Source organism: Euleptes europaea, chromosome 21, assembly GCF_029931775.1.
Source record: "Euleptes europaea isolate rEulEur1 chromosome 21, rEulEur1.hap1, whole genome shotgun sequence".
Taxonomy (NCBI): domain Eukaryota; kingdom Metazoa; phylum Chordata; class Lepidosauria; order Squamata; family Sphaerodactylidae; genus Euleptes; species Euleptes europaea.
In genome coordinates this window covers 1,141,279-1,166,970 of record NC_079332.1, presented here as the reverse complement: position 1 = coordinate 1,166,970, position 25,692 = coordinate 1,141,279, and the positions used below count along the sequence as shown (strand labels likewise).

General features: G+C 51.4%; 1 protein-coding gene across 1 annotated transcript in view; it reads right to left on the bottom strand.

Annotated features, from left to right (window-relative positions):
• The window catches only part of RAB26 (RAB26, member RAS oncogene family), a 69,510-nt gene that overhangs the window by 3,684 nt on the left and 40,134 nt on the right, over positions 1 to 25,692 (bottom strand). Inside the window, exons 3-5 of the mRNA XM_056866313.1 lie at positions 14,665 to 14,706; positions 11,592 to 11,658; positions 8,342 to 8,394 (exon numbers count right to left, since the gene is read on the bottom strand). Of these exons, the coding sequence (XP_056722291.1) occupies positions 8,342 to 8,394; positions 11,592 to 11,658; positions 14,665 to 14,706 (162 nt within the window). The remainder of the gene's footprint in view (positions 1 to 8,341; positions 8,395 to 11,591; positions 11,659 to 14,664; positions 14,707 to 25,692) is intronic.

Below are 25,692 nucleotides of genomic sequence, written 5' to 3'. Positions count from 1 at the left end.
CCCACCCCGGTACAAAACATAGAATCATAGAGTTGGAAGGGACCACCAGGGTCATCTAGTCCAACCCCCTGCACAATGCAAGAAATTCACAACGACCTCCCCACACACACACCCAGTGACCCCTACTGCATGCCCAGAAGATGGCCAAGGTGCCCTCCCTCTCATCATCTGGCTAAGGTCATAGAATCAGCATTGCTGACAGATGGCCATCTAGCCTCTGCTTAAAAACCTCCAGGGAAGGAGAGCCCACCACCTCCCGAGGAAGCCTGTTCCACCGAGGAACAGCTCTAACTGTTAGAAAATTCTTCCTAAGGTCATAGAATCAGCATTGCTGACAGATGGCTATCTAGCCTCTGCTTAAAAACCTCCAGGGAAGGAGAGCCCACCACCTCCCGAGGAAGCCTGTTCCACCGAGGAACAGCTCTAACTGTTAGAAAATTCTTCCTAAGGTCATAGAATCAGCATTGCTGACAGATGGCTATCTAGCCTCTGCTTAAAAACCTCCAGGGAAGGAGAGCCCACCACCTCCCGAGGAAGCCTGTTCCACCGAGGAACCACTCTAACTGTTAGGAAATTCTTCCTAATGTCTAGATAGAAACTTTTTTTATTTAATTTCAACCCGTTGGTTCTGGTCCGACCTTCTGGGGCAACAGACTGGCTTGGAGCAAGGAACAGGACGAAAGCTGCTTCGGGCCCCCGTTGAGGAGTAAAGGTGGGGTATAAATGACGCCAATGAAATGAGCCAGCCAGGAGAGGGCAATTCAGTGCTCTCTGAGGCCACTCCAAGATCCCAGCTCCATCTCTCCATTCCACCATGACCACGTTCAGCATCTGTGTGTGGAAAGAGGTTGGCACCTTCGCTCAGATAGGCACGCTTCTCCACGCTGGCATTCTCCACCGTGATGTAGCGGTTAAGAGCGGTGGTTTGGCACGATGGACTCTGATCTGGAGAACCGGGTTTGACTCCCCACTCCTCCACTTGAGCGGCGGAGGCTAATCTGGTGAACTGGATTTGTTTCCCCACTCCTACACATGAAGCCAGCTGGGTGACTTTGGGCTAGTCACAGATCTCTTAGAGCTCTCTCAGCCCCCACCTGCCTCACAGGGGGTCTGCTGTGAGGAGGGGGGCAGGAAAGGTGATTTTAAGCCCGTTTGAGTCCCTTAAGTGGTAGAGAGTCGGTGTATAAAAACCAACCCTTCTTCTTCTCTTCTTCTCAAACTCTGACATTATGTACCTGCCAGAAACAGCCTGCTGTATTCATTCTCAAGCGGGCATTTGGTGGCCAGGGATATGGAGGAGAAACCCGCATCTTTCCCAGTCTTCCAGAGCCCCCACGAGAGGCCAGGCTACAAACTGAATACAATGAATGCATGCATTCTCACAAAATATGCTTTAAAAGGCCGCTGGTTTGAACACCCTGCCCTAAGGGAACTCTCTCTGTGTTCAGCCCTCTGCTGAGAAAAGCGCATATGGTCCAGATGCTTACTTCGGCAACCCAGGCATGCAGAAAAAGGGTGGATTAAGACACCCCCGCAGGGCCACGGTTCGGCAGAAGGCCTGCCCTGCGCTTGAGACCCACTCTCTCCCCTGACTGCCATTCACATTCCCTGCTCAGGGAAAGCGTTCCACTTGGGACCACAAGGAGCCTCCAAGTGTCAACAGCTAATTAATTCTTTTTCCCCCAAACGAGCCTGCCTGTCGTGGCAATGGGAAGGAGACGCACCGTATGGCTGAAAAATCTCCCTCTTGCAAATGAGATGTTTGCGCTGAGCTGTGTGTAGACAGTTGTCGGGGAGCAAATGGGAACCAGGAACATGACTGGAGAGGGGCTGTGATTCTATGAAATAAAGAAAGGGAGGGGCCGTGGCTCAGTGGTAGAGCATCTGCTTGGCATGCAGAAGGTCCCAGGGTCTGACCTTGGCATCTCCAGTTGAAGGGACCAGGCAGGAAAGACCTCTCTGCCTGAGACCCTGGAGAGATGCCGGTCTGAGTAGACAACCCTGACTTTGATGGACCGAGGGTCTGTTTCAGTATAAGGCAGCTTCATATGATCATATGAGGAGGCGTCTTGCCGATTTTGCCGGAGGCCGCCCATCTACACAGCTGCGTTCATCCCAGGCCCGGAAAGCACCCTGGGTTTTCAAAGCAAGTTCTCCAGAACGAAAAGCCAAATTCCAGGTGAATTGCCGGCAAACTGGCACACTAGGTTGCCAGCTCCAGGTTGGAAAATACCTGGAGATTTTGGGGGCGGAGCCTGAGAAGGTTTGGAGAGGAAAGGGACTCCAATGCCAGAGAGCCCAATTGCCAAAGCGGCCATTTCCCCCAGGTGAAGAGATCTTTATCAGCTGGAGATCTGTATGGTAAACAACCATACAGGCCGATCACCATCTTTCCGGCAAAGGTTGTGGTAGAGATAAAACGGAGGCAGGGAAAACCACATTTGCTACCTTGGAGGAATTGGGAGCGAACGAGACCCCTGCACTAGGAAAACTGGGGAAGTCCTGGTAACGCAAGCTGGCTGTGCCCAGCGCTGATCCGCTGGCCTGCCACGCTGTCGCCAAGAAGCCTCCCCCTCCCATCCCCAGAGCATGTCAAAACAGAAACAAAACCACCCACAATCCATTTTTAACAAGGGCATGGATGAAAGAATGGAGAAGCCCAGGGACGCGCAGGCAGAGCTTTTGAAAGTAATTGGGGGTGGGGGAGAAATAGTTCAGTCAGTTGCCAAGAAGAACGTCTGTCATTTTGGCAGGCGAGCCAAGGAGACGCTGGGCTCAGAGGGACTCGTTGTGAGCTCTGTTTAATATTACATCCATCTCCAGGTTCCGCTTTCGAATGGCTGGAGGCAGGCTGGTTTCAAAGCTCTCCGCCTTCCAAAACAGGCCGCTGACAGATGGGTGTGGAGTCTTTCGCAGAGCTTCCAAGAGGGAGCGCAGATACCGGGGATTTAATCCCCGCCACTCCGAAGCCATCCGCGGCTTCGCTGCTGCTCGACACTCCTGACTTGCGAAGGGAAAATCCACGGTACGGGAAGCCTTTAAGAATTTATCCTGGTCTGTGGGTTTAATCTGCTGGGGGGGGGGGCTCTCCAACACCAGGGGGATCTGGCCCAGCCGAAAAGTTACCAAAAATAGGAAATGTTCAAAAAAAAAGAAGAGCACGCCAGCTTCATTAGCCGCAGAACTTGCCTGCGGCTGATCACACACACACCCGCACACCCCGCCAAGGAATCGATTTACAGACAGGAGAGAGACAAATGAGAGCTCTTTCAAGGAGTTTGCTGTCTCGTCCATAAAACTGGCTGCAGGAATTTACTGGGCGGCAGCTACCTTGTCTGTCTGACAATCACGCACGGCATAAAATTGCCAAAAACTGTCGCCGGCATATTGTGCACGGTGGAGCGGGTGGAGGTGGGAGGGCAGAATCCAATATTCTCAAAATGTCTTAACTCCCTTGAGCTATTTGGAAAGGGGCGCCTTGTGTGTAGGAGGGGGCAGTTATCACTAGATAAGCCTCTACTTAAACATATGGGTGGCCGCAGCAATTTGTCCCCTCCCCTTTATTTTACCACTAGCGAGCAGCCTCAGCCTTGCCCTCCGAGAGGCACATCAGTGCCTGTGATTGGCAGGGAGAATGAAGCCTGTGCGCCAGCGGGGCCTGCCCTGGGTCCCCCGAGCTCTGTCTTTCCACCCTCGCTTGGCCGACAGAGCAGAGCGCTCGGCCTGTCTGCCCCACACCACGCTGCTCTGCTCTGACGGGCAGTGCCTGCCACTCAAGACCCTTCCCTGGCTTCAGCAGCTGCAGCCAAAGCAAGCCCACAGAGAGAGAGAGAGACTCAGAGACTTGCTTTCTTTATCGACAAGAAGAGTTCGCTTCTCCGAGCTTCCACGAGGCGAAGCGCCCGATGGGTCGTGCTGACCTCGGGTTGTCGAATGTGCCCTCTGGCTGCGGATTCAGCAGCCCAGGTAGAAGCGGGCAGAGATCCCCCACTTCCCTCACGGCCTGCCACCATGGCGACTGGGTGCATCAGAGGAACATTTCCACATGGCAACTAATAACCGGCAACCCTGAAGCGCTGGCCCAGGTCCAGCGCACAAGCGGTGTTCGTCACCGATGCTCCAATCTGTCATGAGCCACTCCTGCACACATGGGTGCTCGCAAAAGCACCGTCTGCCACACGCAAGAGTTTGCACAGAAAAAGGTGTACTTGCCGGGCCCTGGAGAGCTCTCTTTCTCTCTTTCTCTCTCTCTCTTTCTCTCTTGCAAGCACTCTCTTTCCCCTGCCACTCGACACCTGGAAGAGCAAGGCTACATTTTCCTGTTTCAATACACATACAAACACTCAAAAATTAGCTGCACAAATTAGATATAAAGAGATTCGGTCACAAAGGAAGCTGCTCAAACAGACTCCCCTCTCCCCGCTTCCTGGAAGGGCTGATAGAGCAGAATAACTGATCTGGCCTCTTTCCAAAAACGGACACAAAGACCTTGGGGTGGCCTTTAATTTGCACCACAACAAATTTTTCTTTCTGGTACTGACTCGGAGGACGAGTTCACTTCATGCTGGCATTTGGAACGATCAACGCAACAGGGGACGGGAACTAATTATTGCTTTCGCCGTGGGGTAACCAGCAAGCAGTGGTCCAGCCCCTGCCAAAGCCAGCAGGAAAGAGGTGCATAATGCAGGGCGTCACAGGTTCAATCCCCGGCACTTCCAAATTAAAAGGATCTCTGGCAACAAACGTTAGAAAAGCCATTTTCTTCGCCTCCCACCCTGGAGAGCAGCTGCCCATCAGAGTGGGTAATTCCACGCTAGACGGACCGTAAAGGCTGCTTCCCCACAAGGACAGCTGTGCTTGGCACCCAAGGGCTTGACTCCACAGGCCTATTCCAAACGCATACGATTATGTTCCAAGGAGGGGTGTTTCCGGCACAATTAGCACAATTATTGCCTGGAGTCTGCAAACGACAATAAGCCACAAACGCGCACTCTGTGCACGACCGGACAAACAGGAGCATCTGTGCGGAACTAATTTGCCAGGGCTCCAAAAAAACGGGCATCGCTTCAGCAGCCTGAACTGCTTGGCAGGGCTCTGGGCCCCGACCTACCACCGTGGCCCTAGAAAAACACGCTGGGTTGCCAAAAGGGGGTGCCAACACAACCTCCCCCAAGAGCTCCCTTTTCCCTCTTTAGGGGGTAGAACAACAGTGAGGCATGCGTGTGTTTTTTTGGCAGTGCAATACGAGGACAGTCCATTGGATCCACTGAAGAAAAAAATGTATTCATTACTAAAATCCATAATAATAGATCCATGTTATGGATATTTCAAGGCTGCACTACTGCAATGGACTCTGCATGGAGCTGCCCTTAAAGTTAACTTAGAAAAGCCAGTAGGCACAAAAACTGCTGCCTGGTTGCTATCAGGCGCTTGGCGGAAAATGCATTTGTATTTATTTATTTACTTTATCTATATCCCCCTTTTCTCCCCAATGGGGAACCAAAGCAGCGTACATTGTTCTCCTCTCCTCCATTTTATCCTCACAACAGCCCTGTGAGGTAGGCTGTGTGTGTGTGACCTTGAGCTAGTTACAGCTCTCTCAGAGCTCTCTCGGCCCCACCTACCTCACCCAGGTGTCAGTTGTGGGGAGGGGAAGGGAAGACGATTGTAAGCCGGTTTGATTCTTCCTTAAGTGGTGGAGAAAGTCAGCATATAAAAAACAACTCCTCTTCTTCTTCTTAAGTCAATAAGTACAAAGACTCAACACGGTCCAGGTCATAAATGCCCTTTCATCTGTGGAACTCTTTTCTCTGCCAAAGGTACCAGGAGGGGAGGGTGGCGCTTCTGCCTGACTTTGCAATCTGCATCACAAAAGGACGGCAATGCTGCTTCAGCCCTCAGTCTGGCCCCCACCCCTGCTTCCAAAGCTTGTCACTGTGTGTTCCCTCCCACCCCTTTTACTGGCAAGGAAGACGTTGACATTTGTATACCGTATTTTTCGCTCCATAAGACGCTTTTTTCCCTCCTCAAAAGTGAGGGGAAATGTCCGTGCGTCTTATGGAGCGAATGCCGGCTGGGCGGGTGCCCGTCGGGACGGCGTAGCGTTCCCCACCCCGACGGCCAGCTGGGAGGCGGGCGGGGCCGCACAGAGCGAGCCGGTGCACGCGCCAGTGGGTTCCTTTCCAGTCTGAAAGGAACCCACGGCTTGCAAGGACCACGAGCCACCTCGCCAGCATCCGTCCAAACTGAATGTGTCCAGAGGAAGGCAACAAAGATGGTGAGGGGTCTGGAGACCAAGTCCTATGAGGAAAGGTTGAAGGAGCTGGGTATGTTTAGCCTGAAGAGGAGAAGACTGAGAGGGGATATGAGAACCATCTTCAAGGACTTGAAGGGCTGTCATATAGAGGAGGGTGCCGAGTTGTTCTCTTTTGCCCCAGAAAGTTGGACCAGAACCAATGGGTTGAAATTAAATCAAGAGTTTCCGTCTAGACATTAGGAAGAGTTTTCTAACAGTTAGAGCGGTTCCTCAGTGGAACAGCCTTTCTCGCGAGGGGGTGAGCTCTCCTTCCCTGGAGGTTTTTAAGCAGAGGTTAGATGGCCATCTGTCAGCAATGCTGATTCTGTGACCTTAGGCAGATCATGAGAGGGAGGGCACCTTGGCCATCTTCTGGGTATGGAGTAGGGGTCACTGTGTGTGGGGGGGGGGAGGTCGTTGTGAATTTCTTGCATTGTGCAGGGGGTTGGACTAGATGACCCTGGTGGTCCCTTTCAGCTCTATGATTCTATGAACTAGCAATGGAAGCCGGATGGGCAAAGACCTCGGTGACCCCAAAAATCCTTTGCAGGCAAGTAACGCGAGAAAACTGCAAACCGAGCCAGGGAGAGGGAAAGAGACTCCTCAGAGAGGATAAACTTCCATTCTAGAACAGAAAAATATTTAAGTCAGCAGATGTCTAATTCTTTATTTTTATTTGAGCAGGGAGAGAACGCTGTAATTATTAGCCCCCTTTGACAAACATCTAACATTCTATTCACAAACAGAGACGCTGCACCGTGCCAGAGAAATCTGCATAATGAAATGCCGGCAGAAGAGCAACTGCGCAGCGACTGGGCTCCCAGCCCAAGAGATGCCGACGCGGAAAGAACGCACCAGGAGGGGCCATGCACCAAAAGTCCCAGGAAAGCAGAGCCGCTCACCTGCACAGACCGCTGACCTTCTTGGTCAGTCTACCAGGTGAGCTGTCCCCGTGCGAGCGGGACACAGAGAGGTCCTCGAAGCAGGAAGTCGAGACAGTTCATGTTTCGAGGGCAATAACGCAAGTCCCCACTTTCTCCGGAGGATTGCTCCAGCACCAGCCGCTTCGGCATGAGAAAGCATAGTTGTTGTTTTTTTAATTCAGGAAGGCCAATTACGATATAACGGTAGGAAGAACTTCCTAAGCGAAAGAGCAGCAGAGCAAACTGTCCAAGGAGACTGCATGATTTCAAAGGGGGCTGGGACCATGAGCCCCACCCCTTGCCCCAGTTTCATCTGCTCCAACGGGCTGCCCCTCCCCCAGTTCTCAGGACACAGCTTCCCAAGCCCTGATATCAGGGATCCACAACCAGAGATGCCAGCAATCGAACCCAGGACATTGAGCATGTCGCGAAGGAGCTCCACCCCTCTGCTGCGGCCTCTCCCCTCAATCTGTTCTGCCACATCTCTCATGCCAGCCGATAAACTGAGTTACAGGTTCCCCCCCCCCCATGCACAACCAAATCAGGCCTCAAATCTGGCACACCAACGCTGAGGGGGCACCCCAATTTCTAGGTGTGAGAAACAATTCAGCGCACCTCTAAGACATCTGGGCTGTTCCAGAGAAGCCGGGAAGCCGAAGAATTAGTTTTTTTCCCCTTCCTTATCTAATTTGTTTTGTCGGCCTAAATCCTAATGAGGAGGAAGCCGCTCAGAGCCAGAGAGATGCCGGAGACCTGTGATTAGGATCGCTCACAGGTTGGCAGGTCGGTTTTTAATCCAATTAGCAGCCCCCAAGCCCGATCAGCAGAAGATGGGGAAGGAAGTGCTTAACCCGGTCCTCCCAAATGGGACCCACTATTTAAATTGCCCCTCCAGGAGAAGAAATGAGCTTTGCAGGGATGGGGGGGAGACCAATTTGACTTTTCCGCCTCTCATTCCAGGCACTACCTGGGAGCTGAAAGAAGACCCCCCCCTCCACTTCCTGCCCTCTTCGGCAGCCCCCACTTCCAGGATCCAGTCAAGGCATGGGTGGGGGGAGAACCCATGTTTTTGTGCCGCTTGGTTCAAAGCCCCCATCAAAAGCCATCACAGCAGCCAATTTACCTGTATATTGTCAAAGGATGCTCGGTTTGTGACATCATACAGGAGCAGTAAAGCTGAGGAGAAAAGGGAAAAAATATTTAGTGGGTGCTTCTTAAGAAGCCTACTTAACTGAAAAAAACACCCGGTCAAGACTTCATGCAGAGGGGTTTGAGATATGGCCGTTGGTGCTCAGGGCCACGCACCGAGGGCAGAGGGAGGAGACAGAATCACAGAATCATAGAGTTGAAAGGGACCACCAGGGTTATCTAGTCCAACCCCCTGCACAATGCAGGAAATTCACAACTACCTCCCCACCCACACCCCCAGTGACCCCTACTCCATGCCCTGAAGATGGCCAAGGTGCCCTACCTCTCATGATCATAGAAGATCATAGAATCAGCATGGCTGACAGATGGCCCTCTAGCCTCTGCTTCAAAACCTCTAGGGAAGAAGAGCCCACCACCTCCCGAGGAAGCCTGTCCCACTGAGGAACCGCTGGAAGAAGCAGCCCTGGTCCAGAGCCAACCCCTGATTCCAGGAACCTGATGGGGACCTGCATGCAAGAACAGCCCCCCCCCCCCCGCAATACAGGGGCTCTCCCGGTCACTTGATTATGGACGAGGAACTCCCCCTTGTGACAAGGGACACAAATCCTCTTTCCCCAGTAAGAGCCTCCCCGGCTAACTGATGTCGGCATCCAGGAAACCGCTCGCTTCTTAGAAAAACCACAACCCCCAGAACAAGCAGTTGACAGAAAATCATCGCTGCAAACGGCTTCATCCTTCACCACTCTGAGGTGAAGCCGTAAAACCTACGGTTACTGGGAAGTTTCTCAACCTCCCCACCGCCGCTGTGGCAGCAGGCACCTCTAAGCCATCATCCCCCTCTCCCGGAGAAACAGTTCTAGGGGCTGTGTGTGCCACCAGGAAACTTTAGCTGTCCCCATTAGCATTCGTCCACTTCGGAGGCCCCTCTGGAGAGGACTCTCATTCAGCCAAGATGGATAACTCTGTGGAATAAACCAGCTGCTCTGTCAGGGAAGGTTAATTTCCATTGTACAGAGACAAAAGCGTCCGTAAATATCAGGGGATGGTGAAGGGAGAATTCAGGTTTGCTTTGGATCGATAGCTCCTAAAGTAAACCTAGAACAACTGAGGAGAGATTTATTAAGCCTACACATTCTAAAATGCTAGGGGTGAGCCAGGAAGTTATACCAAATTTTTCTTTTAACCGTAGGCATTTCCAAAAATAAAAAAAAATAAAAAGATATTATGCACCTAGGCCAATGTTAAACCTGCCCAGAGAAGCATCTTTTAAGACGAAGGAACTTGCAACTGGGGTCCTGTTAACTGGATAATAACCATTCTGCTGTTACTGGAAGGATACATTTGATTAGCCAATTTTTAATAAGATGCCGGGAAAAACATAGAATAATAGAATCATTTTAGAGTTGGAAGGGACTACCAGGGTCATCTAGTCCAACCTCCGTCATAATGCAGGAAACCCACAACCACCTCCCCCCCACCCCCAGTGACAAGAAGATGCCCTCCCTCTCATCATCTGCCTAAGGTCACAGAATCAGCATTGCTGACAGATGGCCATCTAGACTCTTCATGTTCAGCTTGTGACTAAGATGTATAAATAAAACCGAGCTGAACAGCGGTGCAGCGCCCATCTTGAACGCAAAGTCTCTTGGATGCAAATGACTTAAAAGGTTCCGATTTCCAAAAGAAATAATTCTGGTATGTATTGGGGGGGGGGAGTTCTGTGAACCAATTTTCCCGGGTCAGGCTTGATCGGGCAGTGGTCTTTCCATGGGCCAAGGGTGTGTCACCAGGGGGAGGAAGTTGCAGTTGCAAATTTTCCCTTTCAGGGGCTGGGGGGAGCCGCCGGTCACCCTAAGAAGGCAGCAGATCAAGAATGAAAGCTGCATCTCACTTGCTCCCTGCAACTGCAAACCTGTGAAACTTCCACCACGGGTGGAAAATTTCCCCATCCCTAATTAGCAGAGTGAGATGTCAAAGCCGCTTCACAAAGGCTGCCTTTGAGTGGGGGGGACGGGACTCCAGCCTGAATAAAAAGCTCCTCGCGGAAGAAAGGAAGCTGCCAGCGCCTCCCCGCTTCAGCCCTTGACAATTTGAAGGGGACTTTCAAGTCATTGGGAATCCCACACCACCCCTCCAAACACACTACAAAGGCAGCGCCCGGTCCCACCCCCAGTTAGGACCAAGCCCTTTTAGTCACCTCCAGCAGAGCAGCCTTTTTGATCTATCCCCCCACCCACCCCAGAGCACGGTGTCCCTTTCCAAAGAGTGTCACAGGGCAAACCTGGTAGCCAGGCTGGGGGAGGGAGAGAGGGCTTTTTCCCTGGGCACACAGGACTCCTTTCATGCCACCAGAAGAACCTCATGAACGACAGACTGGAACTTTCCATCACGAGCAGCCCTTGTCCTGGGGAGAGGCCCTGGCTGGTAGAGCCTCTGCTTGGCATGCAGAAGGTCCCAGGTTCAATGCCCGGCATCTCCAGTTAAAGGGACCAGGCAAGTAGGTGATGCGAAAGACCTCTGTGCCTGAGACCCTGGAGAGTCGCTGCAGGTCTGAGTAGACAAGTTTTCTGGGGAACTCTTGTGCTAAAGGAATTTCCCAGCAAGGAAATACCCCATTTCCCCCTCCCTACTGTAGCAGTGACCTTGTCAGTGGTCCTCAGAAAGGTATGACACCTCAGACATTTCGGCAGAATCCCAGAATCATAGAGTTGGAAGGGACCACCAGGGCCATCTAGTCCAACCCCCTGCACAATGCAGGCAATTCACAGCCGAGCTGGAAGCATGCTCTGTTTTGCAGGAATGTTTCAACTCCTCTCCATCTGGATTGGCTGCAACTGGAAGTTTTACCTGTTCTCTACGTTGATCCCTAATTGGCTAAGTTGATCCCTAGTTGATCGCTAAAACTGGATGTTTTACCTGTTCCCTACATTGATCCCTGGATTGGTTGATCCCTAATTGGTTCTCTAAGTTGATCCCTAATTGTTCTCTAGTGGATCCCTAATTGACCTATTCGGAAATAATGGCCCTGGATCTCAATGATGGCACCAATTGAAATGCAAAATGAACCATTCTGAATGAATAAAGGAAAGATAACTCAGAAATCGAAACAGGAGAACATTTGGCACAACCCTAGATTTTAGCCTCAGTAAAAACCCTGAATATTTCCTTGGCCTCCTCCCAGTCTGTGCTCAGTCACAAAGCAAGAAACATGTGGCTCTCCTTACCGTGGGCATCTCGGTAGTATGCGTGCGTGACACTCCGAAACCTCTCCTGGCCTGCCGTGTCCCAGATCTGAGAATGGCAAGAGGGCAGAGCTCATCAGGAAGCAGCAGCTGAATTGCACAAAAATATCTCCACCCCTGTCAAGTTGGCTGAGACTCAGACAACCAAGGGAGGAAAATATAGGCCACGAAAGCAGACAGGGAGTGATTCCTGGAAAGGCTGTGTGCTACAGGACAACTTAAGGGACAGTTCATCCTCTAACAACTTTTCAGTCATCCGAACTGTTCCAAAATTCTGCCAATTCAATACCCTTTCCTCTGCACCAGATTCGGGACCCCAGCCTATTTATTTAGACCTTCTTCTGCAAGAGTCAAGCAAGATAAAAATATAGCTTATCGATTAATTTTTCCAACCACAGCACTCTTTTTCTTCCAAACTATAGCCTGCAATTTGTTAACATTCCGTCGCTGATAGTTTCTTCCTGAACAGTTAGTCTGTGGTCATTCTGTGACAGCAGAGCAATTTAGCCAATGGCTACATAGGATTACAGGCCAGCGCACTGTGTTTCACCTGCCAAATTACATTTTGTACGTAGAATTTGAAACGAGGGTGGGCAAAGAACTGGTCCAGGCAAGGGAAGCCTCCAGAACAAAGGGGACAGAGAACTGAAGAAGAAGAAGAAGAAAAAGAATAGTTGGTTTTTATATGCTGACTTTTTCTACCACTAAAGGGAGAAGCAAACCAACTTACAATCACCTTTCCTTCCCCTCCCCACAACAGACATCCTGTGAGGTAGGTGGGGCTGAGAGAGCTCTAAGAAAGCTGTGACTAGCCCAAGGTCACCCAGCTGGCTTCATGTGTAGGAGTGGGGAAACCAACCCGGTTCACCAGATTAGCCTCCGCCGCTCACGTGGAGGAGTGAGGGAATCAAACCCGGTTCTCCAGATCAGAGTCCACCCATCCTAACCACCACTCTTAACCACTACACCATGCTGGCTGTCAGCTAGCTACCAGCTGCCCTTGACTTACTACAGAAAATGCAACAGGCTTGGGAAAAAATGGTGGGGGGAAATAATACAGCCCCGCTTTCTGAAAATGAACAGGAAGTCAAACATCTCTCCTCCATCACCAAGGCAGCTCTTTAGAAAGAGCCCTTCATCAGTGACGAGGCGAAGGGTCTAATCAATTCAGAAGATTATTCATATTCCTAGTCCAGGGGAGGGGGGTTGCTGATAGAGACAGCGACAGACAAAAGGGGACATGAGTAATACATTTTTCAAGCGGAGCTGTGCGGTTTCCTCACCCCATCGGGCTGGTGAAGCAAGCAGAGCAGAGAGAACCAAGACTCACTTCTCGTGCCCATCCCTCCTAGTGCACCTCTCAGGTGTGGGGGTGGGAGCGGATGCGTGCCCCCCCATATGTTGGTCAATTTCAATACCTTTATTGGCATACCATCAAACAGTCGAACCATCAAGCAGTCTATTTTCAGGAACTCAGTTGGGTTCGTTAGTTTCCATTTTAAAACATCAGATACAGAGGCACCTTTCCACCTCGGATTTACTCCTCTGCCAAATTTTCCCCTACAATCTCACAATTTTTTTTTCAAACACTCTTTGTCCTGTCTCTAACCATCTGTGTGTGGAAGGAACCCACAGATATCCCCCCCTTTCCTCTACATTCCTGTGGGCCCTTCCGGCTCCGGGAAGGGTCATTTCCACAGTCAGGGGATGAAATAGCACACACACACACCCCGTTTGTGGAACAGGGAACAGGAATGCTTCCAGCCCTTTGTCCATCCAGCCCCAGACCCACACCATTCAGGTCCGGCCTTTCTGGGGGAGGCAAGAACGGAGAGGCATATAGGGAAAACTCAGCATTCCAAGCCTGGATGGTTGGACCCGGTCTGCTAGGCAGCGAAAGCCAGCTGTGAAAGGCACTGATTAGCTAGCACTTGTGACGTCAACCATTCAGTCCCAAGCGGTTCACTTTTAAAAGCTCTCTTTAAGAACAACGACCAAAAAAATGTGGCATGAATAAATAAAAGAATAAACCTTTAGTGTTGTTTTTCCCCCACCCCAGGTTTGCTCAAAAAAATGAGACGACGGGCAAAAACGAATGAATAATACAACGGCCTGCAAAGCGTGGTGCCTGGACCTCTGTCAAGGATCTTTCTGGGCCCTCTCTCCAGATACTGGGCTGTCTTCACTCTACACGGTGTTAAAGGCCAAAGGTACCACTACTACTGCTATTAAACAAGATGGTGGATGCTGGGCGGAAATGCTGACTTGCCCAGGGCAACGCTGATGAGATACGGATCTCCAGCATGTGTTTCCTCATGAGCCCCAGTTTGGAATAGGGCCACATCAGAAAGAAGAAGAAGAGTTGGTTTTTATATGCCGACTTTCTCTACCACTTAAGGCAGAATCAAACCGGCTTACAAGCACCTTCCCTTCCCCACAACAGACACCCTGTCAGGTAGGTGGGGCTGAGAGAGCTGTGACTAGCCCAAAGTCACCCAGCTGGCTTCATGTGGAGGAGTGGGGAAACCAACCCGGTTCACCAGATTAGCCTCCGCCGCTCATGTGAAGGAGGAGTGGGGAATCAAACCTGGTTCTCCAGACCACTGCTCCAAACCACCGCTCTTAACCACACCACCAGGCTGGCTCTCATGAAGAGGAAAGTTGCTTAACCACCCTTCTTCTCACAACTTCTTCCTAGAGCTCTATGCTCCAGGCAATCTGCAAGTTTCAACTGCACGGGGAAGGATGAAATTCCTCCCCCCCCTTCCACACCAAGGTCCCAATCCAAACTGAGGCCACTACATCTGCTGTTGGTATGCATGGACATTTTTCACTGGGTTTGACCCTTATCAGGGACCGGCAAGCCGATAAAAGGAGAGAGTAGTCTCTCACAGAAGTTATATTGCATCTAGAACTGGAGACAGGCAGGTTCAAACCCCCAGTTTAGCTATGGAGCTGACTGGGTGCTTTCTGGCCAGTAACCCCCCTCTCAGAACAGCCTGCCTCACAGGGTTGTTGTGATGATAAAATGGGGGGAAAGGTACACAAGTCTCACCTGTAGCTTTACCTTCACACCATCCACATTCAAGACTTTATTCTGGAAGAGAGAAAAATAGATAAATTCAGTGTTGGGGCGGGGAGGCCTGGGTTGCTATTTTCCCCTGGAGTTAAAATTCACCACCAAGATGACCAATTCCCTTCTGCTCCTGGACATTTCTCAGACATCGGCTAGGAACCCTGGTTGAAAGAGACAGAAAGCATTTTCTGGCAAAACAGCCATCTGGAAGTCCTCCCAGCAGGATACCCAGCATCCACAAAGCGCCCTTTTCTTTTTGAAATTGATTATCAAGGGTTGCATCTCATGGGAGGTGCCGTGGCTCAGTGGTAGAGCATCCGCTTGGCATACAGAAGTCCCAGGTTCAATCCCTGGCATCTCCAGTTAAAGGGACTAGGCAGGTAGGTGATGTGAAAGACCTCAGCCTGAGACCCTGGAGAGCCGCTGCTGGTCTGAGTAGACAATACTGACTTTGATGGACCCAGGGTCTGGCTCAGTATAAGGCAGCTTCATGTGTTCATGTGTTCACTATGCACGATGTGTGACCAACATCCTATGCGAAACAGGTGAACAGACAGCAGTGGCCACAGGCGGAGGGGGGGGGAGGTAGTTGTGAACTTCCTGCGTGGTGCAAAGGGTTGGACTAGATGACCTCTGAGGTCCCTTCCAGCTCTGTGTTTCTCCATGTATCTTTTTAATTGCACACAAACACAGCGGGAAGCTGACTGGCAACCTCAGCACCAATGTGCAGGGCCCACGTCCATTTTTTCAAAATGCGGCCCCGCCAGCAGAATCCAGCCCCAGGCAGCGTTTTTGGGAAACGGGAGACGCTTGGTGTTGTGTAAACATGCAAATCTGGCCATTCGTCCTGGAAGAAATGTTCAGCCTCGTCCCACGCTCCCTCAACGCGCAATTTACTCGTCAATAAAACCCAGAGGGAAGCCAGATTAGACGCCTGGAACAGCTTGCATTAAACACGGGGACATGGATGCCCTCCCTGCAGATTTGCCCTCTCCTACAAGAAACCACTTTGGACCCGAGCTGGGGATCATCATGCCAGTGCTGAAGGAGCAGAACCCGTCAGGATTCCCGCTCAGAGCTTCACCAGCATCCCTACGAGATCAGGCCAGCGGTCTATGCAGACCGGCATCCTGCCCCAACAGTGGGAAGCCATTGGTGCAAAACAGGGTGGTCTTACTAACAAATACAGTCGTTTATCAACAGCCCCCAAATAAACTTCACATGAATACATGAAGCTGCCTTATACTGAATCAGACCCTTGGTCCATCAAAGTCAGTATTGTCTACTCAGACCGGCAGCGGCTCTCCAGGGTCTCAGGCAGAGAAAGGTCTTTCACATCACCTACTTGCCTAGTCCCTTTAACTGGAGATGCTGGGGATTGAACCTGGGACCTTCTGCATGCCAAGCAGAGGCTCTACCACTGAGCCACAGGCCCTCCCCTCACCAGTTGCAGTGAGGGAAAGAGCAGGTAGTTAACATACCTACATTTACACACATATGTACACACTGCAGACAAGCACTTGTGATGTGTCTTTTCTAGAGATCTAGGAGAGGGGGTTGAGTTTGGAGACTGGCTAGTCAAGGTGCCCAATGATAACGTGTGTTTTCCCTTCAAAAGAATCTCCAAAGTCTCCCTCAAAGGCAAAATAGGGGCTGCCAGGTACCAGACACAGGTTCCCCCAAAGCCAGGACAGTTCCTAGCAAACCGGGGAAATGGAAGCATATGGAATTCGCATGGAGATGCAAATCGACTCCTTGATACGGTACCCAGGTCTCCAACCTCAGTCTTGGCCCCAAAGGGGAGGGGGGGTTGAGCCTCCTAGCAGCCCCTTGTAGATCAGTGGCCTCCACCCCTTGTAAGACTCATTAGTTTTAGGGATTCAGATCTTTGCATCTGCTTTGAAAGAGACTTCACAGGGCAAGACAGAACTGGCAGGAAGGGATGCTTCGGAGAAAGAGCTACAAAGGAATCTTGAATCAGATGCCATCACTGGGGAAGGGGGGAGGCTGAGAGACAACTGAGAACTAACCTTCAGCATGCAAGAGGCGGGGAAAGCAGAGATCTAACAGGAACGGACAAAGGAAGGCAGAGGGGACCAGAGTCAAGGGTGTTCATGGCTTCTGCTAAAGAGAGGGCCTTTCAGTCCTATACTCAGGGCTGTCTCTGTGTGTGCCGGTTCCACAGGGGTACAGAAACTTTCTTTCTTTGTTTGCAAGCAAGAGACAGTCTTTCTCGCCCACCGATGGGCAGAGGCAGATTCCCTCAGTCGAGTTAGCAAATGATTGGGAAGCAGGAACGTCTAAGGCCCTCAGCAATTGTGGGAAAACTCATTTCTGAGCCAGAAGTCCACAAGAGTCTCCAGGTGCCAACAAAGCCAGAGAACAAACAACACCCCCGGTGCAAAGCCAACAGAATGGGAGCGGAGAGAAAGAGAGCGCGCACAAAATCAACGCTCGCCAATTTGCTTCAAAAAGAAATCAATCCTAGCCCTTTGTTCTTTTTTGATTAAACACCGCTCAACCCGCCGGCCACAGTCTGCGCATGCTGATGCACCACGATCCGTTGGGTGCAACTGAAAATCAACACGGGAAGCCAACACGGGCCCAGGGGCCCAAGTGGAAGGAGGTTATGGAACTCCCCTCCACTAGATGGTGAAGGAGACAGAGACACACTGGCTGGGGCCGCGGCTTCTCTCCATTCAGGCCGATCCCTTTAGGAGCAAAGGTCTTTGGCCAGAGAGAGAAAGAAGGCCCTGTCCTCCCGCACGATCCTTGATGGGCCAAGCAGCAGAGGGAGGGAAATGCTGCCCAAACCAGTTCCCTTTCCCAGCCACGGAGCCGCTCCTCCAGAGTCAGCTGCAGGCCGAGAGCACATGAAGCGTGGCCATTTAGGCCAGCGTTCTCTTGGTGATGACAGGGATAGGCCAGATGCCTCAGGGAACCCCATCTAACTAAACCCCAGGACATACATATGTCTGCCAACCGAGAACCCTTCACGCATCGGCCGAAGCGGGGCTCCCATTCACAAAAGCTTTTGCCATGATACATGCGATTAGTCCTTAAGATGCCACAAGGTCTCCGGGCTGATTTTGCCGCAGGTGGGCTATCCCAGCGGAAAACATCAAGTGACACCCGTTCAGAATCAGAGGCTCATAAGAACATAAGAAAGGCCCTGCTGGATCAGACCAAGGCCCATCAAGTCCAGTAGTCTGTTCACACAGTGGCCAACCAGGCTCAATTTAGGCCTCTTCCCTCCCGACAAGTAAAGGAAAAGAGCACGGAGCTTTCCTCTGCTTTGTTAACACGACATTCACCGGCTGCTCTTTTTCACCTTTTCTACCAACCTCTTAATTCCTTGACACAGTTCTTCTCGTCATTAAGCGCTCCGAGCTGGGTCCGAGTTACCGCTTTCCCTTGCTAGGAATCACTCTTAGGAAAGATTCCCAAATAAAGTCTTGGCGGGGGCCGAACCTGCAAGCTGAGGCACGTCTTCAAAACTATCGCCATCCCCTCTGTACTAAGGGGGACAGATTTTGCCAACTACTTTGTGGGCACGCATCCACGCAGAAGAGAGAGAGTCTGGTGGCTAATCCATGTATTTTCTTGACTGGAGAGATTGAGACTGCGGCGGCTTCCTTGAGGATCCATCCGGGAGCTGCTTGCTCCCTTCTCTTGTTGCACGAAACAAGCCTTTTAGAAAAAGGGGGGAAAGAAAGGGCTAAATTTACAACGTTTGCAGGAGAGGGAATGGGGATCGAGGAGGTTTAAAAATACCTTCAAAAGCCACCTTCTGAACAGCAGAAGAGAATGAATCACAGTGCTGGGAGAAGGGGGAGAAAGGAAGCGAGCTCCATCCGAGGCAAACGGAGGGGAAACGTGGGGGGCAGAAATGGGAAAAGATCTTTGAAGTGGCTGCTCACTGAAGGGCACGGCTGAGTCCTGCATCAAACCTGCAATGAACCAGTCGCCTGGAACGGCCTTCCCAGCCGTGGCAGCCACGGGTCAAGGTGGGGTCAGGTTTGAGCACCATTCAAGGCAACAGAGTGAGCGAAGAACACCTGTAGCCCACTGGGTACAATCCACCCCATAATTTCTCTTGCACAAGCCCCACTGGAACAGACACTGGGCTGGAGTGATATAAACGCCAGTCCTCAGGCACCCGGAAATCTCATCCAAGCTAGTCTCCACAACCATGAGGACTAGGACCCTAATGGAAAAAATAAAAAGCAAACATTCAGGCCTGCCCAAAATATGACACCCGAATCCCTAGAGCCCACAAAAAAGCATCCCTTTCCTCAAAGCAAACAGCACGCCCTCAGTGCCCGGCAGGCCTCCTCCCTGCTGTCCAGGTACTCAGCACTGCCTCCTCTTTCCCCTGCCCCATGACCCTGGAGGCAGACATCTGGTCTCCTGTCCCAACCCCAACAGGAAAGGGCAGCCCGCTGCGGTTCCCAGCTACCCTCAGTCCCCAATCCGTCCCCGTCCAGCATCAACAGCTGTGCCTGCCCGCAGCTAGAGGACAGAATCGCTCGGAAGTTTCCTTGCCGCCTCGCACGTTTCACTGCGGCGAGACCAGACGGCTTTTGCCACTCGCTCCTTCCTTCCGCCAGGCAAACTAAGCGCAGCTGTCACGGCCGTGTCGGAGAAAGGCTACGGTGATTGAGTTCTGCTTGCGCTCCTCTTGCCGGCATTCTGCAAGCAGGAGAGGATTCTTTCCCACACCAAAGACGCCTGCCAGGGCAACGCGCAGCTCTAGGGGTCACTTTGCACCTTCCCAAGGTCCGTGGCTTTTAAAAACACAAGCATAAAACTCGTCAGGTTGCACAGCGGTGCGGGTGGGTACGCTTGCTTCAGCCGCAGCTCCTGGACAAGCAGGCATCTGGGAGCAGGGGGTCGCTGGCACCACGGAGGTGGGGGGGGAGCCAGTCTGGCCCTTCCAGACAAGCACGCAGGGCTGGTTTGACTACTCTAAGCACCCCTGAACCCCCCAGTACAAGTGAGCCAGGAGACCCCTGTTCAGAAGCTGCAGTAGTATTTGTGTAGAGCTGGAGAGTGCTCAGAGGTCAGGCAATCCACCTGGTAAGCTCAGACACGGGGCTGGATTCTGCAGCTGCGCTCCACCAGCAGAGGCCTTCTCCTCTGACGGAAGACTCTCTGGCGTGACAGGGAAATCCCTTCTGCCACATGCAAGGGGGTCTCACCCAACTGTAACCTCGTGCTAAGCATGAAAGCGCCGTGTTTTGCCAGCTCACAGCGTCGAAATGGGGGGTCTGTGGCATGTACCCTTCACAGCTTGGTCCTGCTTTGGCAAGAGATAGAGATCTCCTCTTGGCCTCCTCTTGGTCTGTCTGCTTTGTCCATTTCGGGCCCAGCCTGAAGACCTTCCTAGCCTGCACAGTGGGGCTCCCCCGGCCCCAATCTTGCCAACCCTTTCTTCCGAGGCCTCGGCCTGGCCTGGGCCCCTTGAACTCCAGAGCAACCAGAAAGATGGGAAGTGGTGCTGTACAGGTACCATGTGCAAGGATGCCAGCACGCAGGCCTCGAACACAGAGCAGGAGAAAAACTCCCAAAACAGTCACTTTATTCTTTAACTTGAAGCCGACTGACCAATTATTGAGGTGTACCGACGGAGCGAAAGGGAAACAGGGCTGGAAAAGAGCTAGAAATCTCTCCTCACACACACGTGAACCGATGAAACTGCCGGCTACGGAATCAGGCCATTCAAGGTCAGCATTGTCTACTCTGACTGGCTGCGGCTCTCCAGGGTCACAAGCAGAGATCTTTCACATCACTGACCTGCCTGGTCCCTTTAACTGGAGATGCCGGAGATTGAACCTGGGACCCTCTGCATGCCGAACAGATGCTCTACTACTGAGCCATGGTCCCTCCTCCTCTAAAGAGCAGAACCATTCACACACACAGCCCATCAACAAAACTGCAAAAGGTGCTAAGGGGGGACTGGTCAGTCCCCAAACCCGTTCCTTCTTTTCACACTTGTTGGGTGGAAAATGAACTCCACGGTGGTGCTTTTCTCTGTCCTGCAGCAGACAGAATTCGCCTTGGCCAACTGCATTTTCCCTTCACATCCCTCCACAAGCTCTCTTTAGCCCCCGCAACATCTGCCCACCCCAAAGAGCGCAGATGTTCTCAGCGGCGAAAGCTCTTGGAACGAGCCCACCTGGAATAGGCAGAACCACAAATGAGGGCTGATTCACCCCACACACACAAATGTGATTTCTTGATTTCATGGGAGTGATGGTACAGATGGCACATCTGCAGTGAAAAACAGGAGGGGCCGGGGGGGGGGGGCTCATGCACTGTTAGACCCCTGGAACAGCATCGCCTGTTTTTGGAAAATGGCTGCTTGTGTAAAGCGGAGGGGCAGCTTCATTTCCAGCATGGAGAAGCGGAGCCGTCGCATCAGAAGAGCTGCTGAAATGGAAAAACAGCAGATAAACGGCACAGTGGGGAGAAGGTGGATAAAACTGCCAAGGAACAAACAGCAAGCAGGAGGAGAACGTAGTCAGGAGATGTGAAAGATGCTAGAAATACAACAAGCTTAGGGCGGGTGCAGGAGTTTGGGGTTTCTGTGAGAGACACAGAAGATCCAATCTCTATTCAGGGTCCCTTCACAAGGCAAGGCCCAGACACTTCCACGTCTATTTCCCATTGCCCTAAAGACTGGAAACTTTACAACCCCTCCCAAAAACCTGTGAGCCGAGATACTGAATTAAGGGACTGAGCACTGTGGGTCAAGGGTAGAGCACCTGCTTTGCGTGCAGAAGGTCCCAGGTTCAATCCCCGGCATCTCCAGTTAAAGGGATTAGGTGAGGTGAAAGACCTTTCTCTGCCTGAGACCCGGGAGAGCCGCTGCCAGTCTGAGTAGATGATACAGACCTTGATGGACCCAGGAGGGTCTGATTCAGGAGAAGGCAGCGTCACGTGTTCAATTCTATGCCAGAGCTCCAAAGCTCCAAATAGGTGCACTGGTGTTTTGACCCCAAGGACACAAACCAGGTCAAGAAGACTCTGCTTCTGGCCACAGACGAGAGCTTCAAGGCGGGGGGCTATGTGGGGACAGAGGAAGGGGGACCAGCTCGGTAGACATTTCATGAAGGCTTTGGAGTTGGGGGTCTTTCCAAGCAAACCCCTGGCATCGTGGAAACTGCTCTGCCCAGCAGCATCAAACAACCGGAGTGAACTAATTTCAGGAGCGAGCAAACTGCTGAAGGGGAAATGAAGCAGACCAGCAGCGAGCCACACAGTTCTACCCGCCAGCTACATCTGGGGGACGATAAAAAAGGGCCGGCTTTGCCCATCTGTTCCAGCAGCGATTATTAAAAATTTAATTACAAGCACTGCCTCCTACTTCTCTGTGACCACGCTTCCGACAGTTAAAGGAAAGAGCCACTGCAGGACAACACTCAGGACACTCAGCAAGGACTGGGAAGACCTGGGTTCAAATCCATACACTGCCATTAGCCTCACCAGGTGACGTTAGGTTTTCCTCTGTGAGGTTGCTGTGAATATAAACACGGGGTGGGGTGGAGAACCACTCAAATCTCCAAGAATGCCTAGATGAAGCAATGTGATCAAAATGTAATACAATTCTAAAAAATTAAAATACTTTTTCACAGCTGTTGGGACTTTGAAACCCCCGCCTTCAAAACATCTAGAAATCACAACTGCTTTTACACATCTTGTTAACTCACTTGGAGCAACTGAGATTATTTCTTTGACTGTTATCTCACACTCAATATGCAGACTCCTCACAATCATGCAGACATATTTCCTCAGACAGCCCACAAATGGATCCCTCCCAACGCCGGTCGGCTGCTTGTGTGATTTTGGAGAGTCGCCAAAAGCCTAAGTCCTGTGGAACAGGCCTGCCCAAGGAGCTCAGGAAAGCTCCCCCCTCTCCTGGCCTTCTGCAACTGTGCAAAACCGAACCATTCATGAGGGCTTGTCGGTCATAGGGTTGCACTGTCCAAAATGTTTGACAAATTTACCTGGATAAATGATCAGGATTGCAGTCTATACTGCTATGCATAGCTTATTGTAGTAGGATCCTATTATGTAATCTCTGTACCGCTTAATGTGTCCTGTTAATACTTAGAAGAGTTGGGTTTTATATGCCGACTTTCTCTACCACTTAAGGAAGACTCAAACCGAGTGGGGAAACAAATCCAGTTCACCAGATTAGCCTCCGCCGCTCATGTGAAGGAGTGGGGAATCAAACCCGGTTCTCCAGATCAGACTCCACCGCTCCAAACCACTGCTCTTAACCACTACACCACACTGGCTCATGCGATGCGTCAGTTCTTTCCGGTGGTTCTAGACTTCAAAAATCCTAAAGCATCGGTTTCTGCGTTTCCCATTTTGTTGACTGTACTCACTCACTATGCGTAATCCGCCTTGACTCCCTCTGAGAAAGGCAGGCTATAAATAATGCAGATTAAAAAAAAAGTCTAAATCTAAATGGACATCGGTAGGGGTTTGGTAAGGAATATAGCAGTGTGCCGTGCCCAGTTTCCGTTCCGCTTCCAGATGACTGCAAGGAAGGTAATCGCTTCTGGGGAAGATGCCTTCGTTTCTCTAACCTACCCAAAGCCACTGCATTCTGTTCTCAGGATCTAGAGAGTCCCTTGCAGACGATTCAAAAGCAGCTCCCCAGGCAGAGCTCTGGAGAACATCCACACCAGCTCTGTCTTCTCTTCCTGTGTTCCTGCAGCTTCTACAGATCTCTTGGCAAAGACTGCTGTCCCCCCCCCCCTCTTAAAAGTTCACAATAAAACCCTAGATTGAAAGGGGGAAGAACCGAAGAAGGAAATCAGTAAGGCAGCCGGGGGCAGGATTTCAGAGGAGCTATGAACTCAGCTACAATTGACAGGTTGGAAAGGGAGCCACTGCCCATGTGTATTCCCGAAGCATCTCCGATCTCCAGGCAGAGATTGGCTTCAGCGCACCAGGGGTTAGGGAGAGTCTCAGGAAGATCAATACCCATCCTCAATATACTGTCAGAGTGACAAAGCAGCAGGGATAATTACGTGAACCCCAGGGAACTAACTGATTTTGCTGGCTCGCTGGAAAGAGATTTCGGGCAGCTTCGGAGCACACCTCATGTCCTTTTACACAAATGAGGATCAGAAGCATTGGGCAGCAAAAAGTCTCTATCTAGACACCCTCTGGCCTACCTCACAAGGCTGTTGTGTGAAGGTGGAGGAGGGGAGAACCATGTTCTAAAGCTGCTTTGAGTCCCAACTGGGGTGAAAAGCGGGATGGATGCATGGATGGATGGATGGATGGATGGATGGATGGATGCAAAATGAAAATGCTTTTGGCAGCAGTCCAAATCTTCCGGTGGAGATCCAGCAAGAGTGTGCCAGACCTCTGCCTGAGACCCTGGAGAGCTGCTGCCAGTCTGAGTAGACAATACTGACTTTGATGGACCAAGGGCCTGATTCAGCATAAGGCAGCTTCATGTGTTCATGTGAGTTCCCCCTCCCCTTGGAAATAAGTAAGTGGCCTGCCCCGTAGGGGTGTTGTCAAGTGCTCTGACGTCTCAGATTGCACGAGAGAAACACCAGATGTTGTGATGACTGAAAAGAGACTCCTTACAGCATTAAGCCTCTCTCTGCTGACAGAAACCGCCCCGTCTGTTTTCCCTCTGCTCCTCTCTGCGGCATCCAAACTTCCAAGGCAAAGGAGGGGGAGCAGCTGCCCCCTCTGCTCTCCAGCAACAGGGCCCACGGAGCCGGGGTGGTTGTTGCATCGCGCTCAGAAAAGCTTAATTAAAAGCAGAGCTGGCAGCAGTGGGATTCGTCCTCATTAGCACTGCCCTACATTTGGTTGGAAGAAAAATAAAATGCTTAATGCCAATTAGAATCCTGAACAGCAAACGAGCAACCCAGGACCCCAGCGCCACTGGTCCATGGCGGAAGCGGGATTTGGAGACAGTTCGCAGGACTAATATCCACAGACTCCGCTCACTTTGCTGGGGTCTCCCTGGGCTTGCTCGCTGAGTAAACAAGAGGAAAGCAACCGAGCACCCCGAAATGCTCCGGTCCAGCTGATGAGACCAACCCAAACACACATACATACGTGTATATCCAAATTCTGCACCACAGAAAGATGAATTCTGCAACTCGTCTCTTGCAAATTAGGCACACGGCCATAATTCTGATTGTTCCGCCTAACTTACTTGTGTGGGCAAATAAGCAAATATGAGAGTCAGCGGGGTGCAGTGGTTAAGAGTGTCAGACTAGTTATCTGGGAGACCCGGGTTCGAATCCAATCCCTACTTGTGCCATGGAAGCACACTGGGTGACCTCGGGCCCATCGCACCCTCTCAGACTAACCTACCTGACTGGGTTGTCGTGCAGATAAAATGTAGGAGAGGTGAATGATGGAAACCGCTTAGAGTCCCCATCGGGGAGAAAGGCGGGGAGGAAGAGGAGAAGGAGGAGAATAAGAAGAACAAGATCAAGAACAAGAAGAGTTGGTTTTTATATGCTGACTTTCTCTGCCACTTAAGGGAGAATCAAACCGGCTTACAATCACCTTCCCTCCCCCTCCCCACAACAGACACCCTGGGAGGTAGGTGGGGCTGAGAGAGCTCTAAGACAGCTTTGACTATCCCAAGGTCACCCAGCTGACTTCATGGGTAGGGGCGGGGAAACCAGATTAGCCTCCACCGCTCAAGTGGAGAGGTGGGGAATCAAACCCGGTTCTCCAGATCAGAGTCCACCGCTCCAATAAATAAATAATGCCAGACCTGGGAGAGAAACAAGAAGCTTAACACTCGATCCAGACCCAATTTTGCTAGGCTGTGCACACACAGGTGTGGCCTGCCACTATGCATGTGCACCTGGGGTGATCCTCCAGTTCACACACGGTGACCTCATCTCACTTTTGCGGCAAACAAATACATTCTTGAACCGCTATTCACGGCTTGCGCTCTTCCCTACAAATCAGGAGCACTCCTGAGGTTGTTCCACACACCCCAGT